This window comes from Atractosteus spatula, chromosome 14 (genome assembly GCF_055471065.1).
Source record: "Atractosteus spatula isolate fAtrSpa1 chromosome 14, fAtrSpa1.hap1, whole genome shotgun sequence".
Classification (NCBI taxonomy): Eukaryota; Metazoa; Chordata; class Actinopteri; order Semionotiformes; family Lepisosteidae; genus Atractosteus; species Atractosteus spatula.
The window spans coordinates 25,438,384-25,444,508 of NC_142719.1; the positions used below are offsets into that span (position 1 = coordinate 25,438,384).

The 6,125-nt window shown below is 39.8% G+C and overlaps 1 protein-coding gene across 1 annotated transcript; it reads right to left on the reverse strand.

Annotated features, from left to right (window-relative positions):
• Window positions 1-190: 190 nt before the first annotated feature.
• camlg (calcium modulating ligand) lies at window positions 191-5,894 on the reverse strand. Its single transcript, XM_088932719.1, has 4 exons — window positions 5,641-5,894; window positions 3,911-4,365; window positions 2,850-2,915; window positions 191-1,967 (listed from the first exon to the last, which is right to left on the reverse strand). The coding sequence occupies exons 1-4, from the start codon at window positions 5,801-5,803 to the stop codon at window positions 1,776-1,778; spliced, it is 876 nt and encodes a 291-aa protein (XP_088788845.1). The 5' UTR covers window positions 5,804-5,894; the 3' UTR covers window positions 191-1,775.
• Between the last annotated feature and the right edge of the window lie 231 nt (window positions 5,895-6,125).

Here is a 6,125-nt window from a genome sequence, read left to right on the forward strand (position 1 = left end):
GGGAAAAGAAAACTACAATACATGACTTAAAACCGAAAAGGTATTTCCCAAATTAAAATGAACAGCTTTTTCTTTGGAAAAACGGAAAGCCCGTGTAAAGAAATGTGCTCACCCAATGATTCAAGCTGTCCCTTCAAACAATATATTCCGAAAAATTCTCCTTTTAGCACTTCAAGAAAAAAAGCTTCAGTTCCGTCTTTGATATTTTATTAATTTGTTCAGCTTTCAGTAGTTTTTCCACAACATTTCAGCAGTAAATACATCTCACCCAGATGTACAATTTAAATTATGACCAATACATCAATTACACTGTTATGGGTTGATAATCTGGATGTTGTATAACCTGATACATCACAGTTTAAAATTAAAGTCCTAAAAAAATTGCTCTTTAAATTTTAATAACAAAATGGCAGTCAACATTTTTTATCTTGTTTTGTCAAGACAGGGAGTTGATACAATAAAAAACAAGTATGTAATGGTTACATTTAAATGTGTAAAAATATTTTCCATTGACGGATGAAATAATTTATTGTAAATTTAACCTAAGCATGCCACTAAGACATGGGAGTAGGTCACAGAAGTTCAGGTGGCACAGGCAAACGTGGAATTTAGCCCATATACACTCTTGCTTGCCCAAACTTTACCGCATTCAGAATACGAAACCTCTGATGCATCCTGCTTGTGTTAAAATGCATGTGTTTTCGGTGTTTACAATGATGTTTCCCTCTTTAAAATAAAATGAACTTTTCACTTGATGCCAATTTAACCAAAAGTATTCATTGACCTCCAAGTAAAGAATGCTTATTTATCATTAACCAGAATTAATTGAAATATCACAGTTGTGATTACTGTACGCCACTTAAGTCACTGGCGTGGGGATGTCTCACTTAATCAGTGGTGAAAATAAACACAAAACCATTCAAATTAAATGAGATCTAGGTTTGATGATCAGCATCACCTGTGAACTCAATTTTAATGATTAATGAGGCAAAGCACTCAGTGGCTGGGAAGTTAAGGTAAAAACAGCCTTGTTTCACAATTAGCAGAGGTTCTATGTTTTTAACCAAGAAACGGCTAAATACAAATTTAAAGGGACAAAAAAACAAACATTTAAAATACGGTAACAGTGAACAACCAACACCAAAAATTCAAATACAGCACACAGCTCATACCCTGTTTTCATATTTGGGTACAGAATTATTAACCCTTGACTTTGTTTGTGCAGTGCACTTCACAGCATTTTGTGCTACTGCATTACTTTCCAACAACATGTTCTTGAGAAGAAGGAGTATTAAGTTTTTAGCTTAAGTGGATATATAAATTCCATAAATTAAAAAAAAGGTTACTAGCAGCAAAATCAAAAGTCAGCTAAATCCAAAAATACACGATGCAGAATAAAAAAAAAATATTCCTTCAACTATAAGAAACTGGACCCCTTGTTTCTGACCAGAGTGCAAGTAAAACCTAACCATCAGTACATATGGACTGCGGCGCTGTCTTCAGCTACTAGTAAGACAAGCAGAAATTCTGTTATTTCCTGCAATGGTATGGTAGCGCAGAAGACATTTTGCTAACCATGACCAGGTTAGCGCTCAGGACCAGATCTTTCAAGGACCGGCAGTGTCCATATGTCCATCTTTCCCTGATAATCAAGGGCCGGACAAGAGGCGGGAAGCGTTGGGAATGTAAGGGGAACAGGGAGGAGGGGTTTCCATTTTATTTCTTCCAAAGCATGGAAGAGCGGAGGGGGGGAGGGGTAAAGCAAACCAGGAACATCAGGGAATTTCAGAACCCAGAAGGATGAGGATCTCATGACACACAATGAACGTGAAGAAATAGACACACAGGTCTGTGAAGACATCCCCCATTTTGCTATAAGTGTCCATGGAACGGTTGATGACCTCTGCGGGGATCCCTGATAGCAGCAGGGCAGCAGTCAACACTGTAGTCTTCATCTTCTTCTCACTCTGAAAGAAAAGAGGACAGAGAATCTATTCACCTTTCTGCAAACAAGAATCCTCAAAGTCACCCCAAGAAAAACAGCTGATTTCTAAAACTCAAGTTGTTGAAGAAGGGGCAGGGTCGGCACTGCTGCCTTGTTTCACTGGGGCCCTGGGTTTATTCTGGACCTGGGGTGCTATCTGTGTGAATTTTGTATGATCTCCCCCATATTTGTGCGGGTTTCCTCCCACAGTCTGAAGAAATACTGGTAGGTTAACTGGATTCTGGAAAACTTGGGTCTGGTGTGAGTGTTTGCATAAATGTGTCTGTGTGTCAGTGCAATGGACTGGCGTCCCATCCAGGATGCACCCTGTCTTCTGGGACTGGGCTCTGCCTCCTCCACAACCCTGAACTGGAAGAAGCCGTTAGAGAATGAATGGATGGATGTTGTTCAATATGGATATCTTATTAAGCAACTCTTCTATATGGTTTCCTCTCATTTCTGTCCTGCCTAGTAGCCCACTTTTTAAATTAAATCCTGAAATATTTGTTTCAATTAAATGTTTTGTGTGCTTTTAAAAAAACTACTGCTGATCAAATATACTCTGCTTTTCAAGCCTGTTAAAAATAGTTTCAATGGGAAAAACACTACAAAAAGGACTGTTCTTTCATTATTTTAGATCTGAGTGCTGAAAAGCACAATGCAGGAATATAATTCATAAAACAATACATTTTCCCTGAATTATAAACGCAATACACTTTCTGAAAGATAGGAAAAGCAATGAAAAAGAAATTGCTAAGTGCACTGGCTTGCAAAAAGGGATATAGTATTCTGTTTTCAAAGCAAACAAATACAGAGCCAAATATCTTACCTACAGACAACCTCTCTTCAAAACTGACACACTCACCTTGGGAAAATACTTGTACAAGCCCATATATGCCAGCTGGAGGGTAAGAAAGGGAGCAAATATGGACTGCAAATAAGAGAACAAAAAACCTGTGTTACAACATAATGTCATAAAACCAGTCAACCCACAGCTCACTACTGCAGCTGGTTTTCAGAACTTCAAAGCCCTGTCTGAAGAAGGTGGGCAGACATGAGTTAGTCAGATAGTAGAAGAGCTTTGCTCTAGATAGAAACTCCTGGTGGTGTGATATTAAGCTTTACTACATTATTTTTTGTAACCGGCTGTTCAGCTTTGTTGAGAAGCAGACATGAATTCCACCGTGCTATACAGGTGTTCAGTCCTGAATAAGTCAACACTCAAACTCAGACATTTTTAATGCCTCAAGTGTAAAGATAAAATTAAAGTTAGGGCATTTTGTCTTCACCAGGGCAACATTACAGGTCTTAATATCTAAATACATAATAAGTAATCCTTGCACTTATATAGTGTTTTTCTGGACACTCAAACCTTTTTTCAGGTAATGAGGACTCTCCTCCACCACCACCAATGTGCAGCACCACCTGGATGATGCGACAGCAGCCATAGTGCACCGGTACACTCACCACACAACAGCTATTAGTGGAGATTTATTAGGAGGCCACAACTACTGTTTTCTGAGAAACACCCTGGGATTTTTAATGGCCCTAAAGGGACAGGACCTCAGTTTTATGTCTCATCCGAAAGACGGTGCCTTTTTTTACAGTATAGTGTTCTCCTCTCTATACTGGAGCATTAGGACTCACACAGACTGCAGGGTGAGCGTCCCCTACTGGTCCCATTAACACCTCTTCCAGCAGCAACCTTAGCTTTCCCAGCAGGTCTCCCATCCAGGTACTGACCAGGCTCACACCTGCTGAGCTTCAGTGGGCTGCCAGTGGTGAGCCGCAGGGTGTTAAGCCGAAAAACAGATCAAGCCGCAAACCAAAGTGAAGCTTGTTAGCTTTCCTGCAACCAGATCTTAACCAGCTGGAGGGGGAAAGTGATTAAATCAAACAAATCAAAGATCTGCGACACAGACATACCAAATACTTGCAGACAAAGACCCTGACAGTGATGGCTAACATCACGCTCCCGATGAGGCGGAAGACTCGGAAGGCATCTAGCTCCTCTGGGCCCGAGCCGTTTTCCTGAGCCGGCTTCTCGCTGATCAGCTGGCTGCGGAGCTTCATGGCCTCGTCGAAGCGCGACAGGTACTGCTGCAGCCCGCGGCGGGGGGACCGGGGGATGCCGTCGGAGGGGACGTCCGCCCGGGATCTCTGCCGCACCTCCCCAGCGCTTTCGCCCTCGCCGCTGCGGCCCGCGGGGTCCCTGCACTCCCGCAGGGGAGACCCCTGACGCTCAGGCACGTCGCCGTGGTGATTGCTCGCCCCCATCTCACTCTGGAAGACTGGAAGTCTCTTGGATTGGGTGGACAGAGACCGCGGCTCTGCTCTGCCATGATCCAAGGGAACTCTGGGCTCCAACGTATGTCTGTCATCTTGCAGAAGATAAGGAAATAAAATTATCAAACCACAAATTGGGTTCTTTCAGAATGGGATTATAAATGGGACATTGCAGTAGTTGACAAACCAATTTACAGGGTTAATTACTCCCATTTTAATTGATGAACCAGTACTGGTTCACCTACCTTAGTAGTTCTCGGTGCCTTTTCTGGTTTTCACAACAGTTCAGTTCTTAGTTACAGGCTAATTGATTATAATTTTCTGAGTTCCATTTTTAAAATGTTGTTTCAGTTTTTCAAAAGGGAAATAACATTTGATACTAATACAAACCCTGTACTAACACGTTCATGTGTGGAGTATAACCCATTAGATTCATACTGATATGACTGAAACCTGATATACTGTTTTAATCACAAATGCTTGTTCATTAAAACCTGGTCCCTTAATAAAGGTTTGTCTCATTTATAGGTTCAAATCAGCTACAGTAATTAAGGGCCCAGCTGGAACAAAAACCAGAAAATACTTGGGTCTCTAAGAAAGCCTAAATTGGAAAAAAAAACTGATTTAATGCCAAACAAAAGGCCTTCGAAAATGCATAATCATTCGTAAAAGACATGGACATTTTTATTTTGCAACTACAGCATATTTTTTTCAGAATGTAAACCCTATAACAGATCATTACAAGCATACATATGTCAAAATATTTTTAACCTGAATAGAGAAATAAAACATGAAATAAGGAATCTCTCCGATAGCCTCTTCTTTCAGCATTAATAACTTTGTGACAGCATTACCAGACAACTGACCAGAATGTACAAGCCCAGTGATAGGCGTAGCAGGTGTCCTCCTTGTGCCACTCCTTTAAACTCGATTTATTCGAATTCTTAAAATAATAACATAAAATAGCTTTAATGCTTTTAGTTTATAAAACGCCACATGAATTATCGCATCTACCTTTCAGAGAACAATACTTCCTAATATTAAGCAGTTAAATCAAAGTCAAACGAGCCCGTATAAAAAAGTTACAAAACGCATACGATTAAAATATACAGTACCTATATAATTCGTGTTCATCTAATTTAGATTGGTTTAAATTAAAGACAAAAGAATTTGCGAAGTATTCGTTAAGGGTAGTGATAAACTGCGCTGTAATGGTATGTAGCTAATGTGATTAGTTTACAGGAAATATATCTGTCTTCTTATTGATATCGGTAATCTTTATCGTCCTTTAATCTTTCAGATGGATAGTTTGATTACAGTTGTATGAACCTTTTCATTCCTGTTTTCAGTATTTTTAATAAGCGCCTCACCGTTGGCGTCTACGTCGCTCTTATTAAACCCCATGATCCTGTTCATTCTGTCTTCTGAATTCATCAGCAGTTTTCTCCTCCTAATTTCTGCTCTTCTTTTCGATGCAGACATACTGTTTATTTCTTCAGAAGCCTTTTGCATGTTTTGATCTGCAGACTCCATTATTGTGAATGTAAAAATACGTTTAATACTGTCACTGTAACAAAATGACACCTCGACGTATCTACTACTAATACAATGGGCAAGGCGCTCCTCAAACGGACGCACTTTGATGATGTCACGCTTGATAACTGATCGCTCTGCAGCGCGCAAAACGGGAAATAAGAGAAAATGGGAAATGATAAAGAGAAATGTGTTTTCATCTGTTTAATTATAAACCTCACAATACTTCCTATACTTAAATCAAAATTTAAATGTAATACCCTCATATTCATATTAATAGGTTTGGAAGGCTTTCCAATCTGTAAAACTACACATAAGAAAT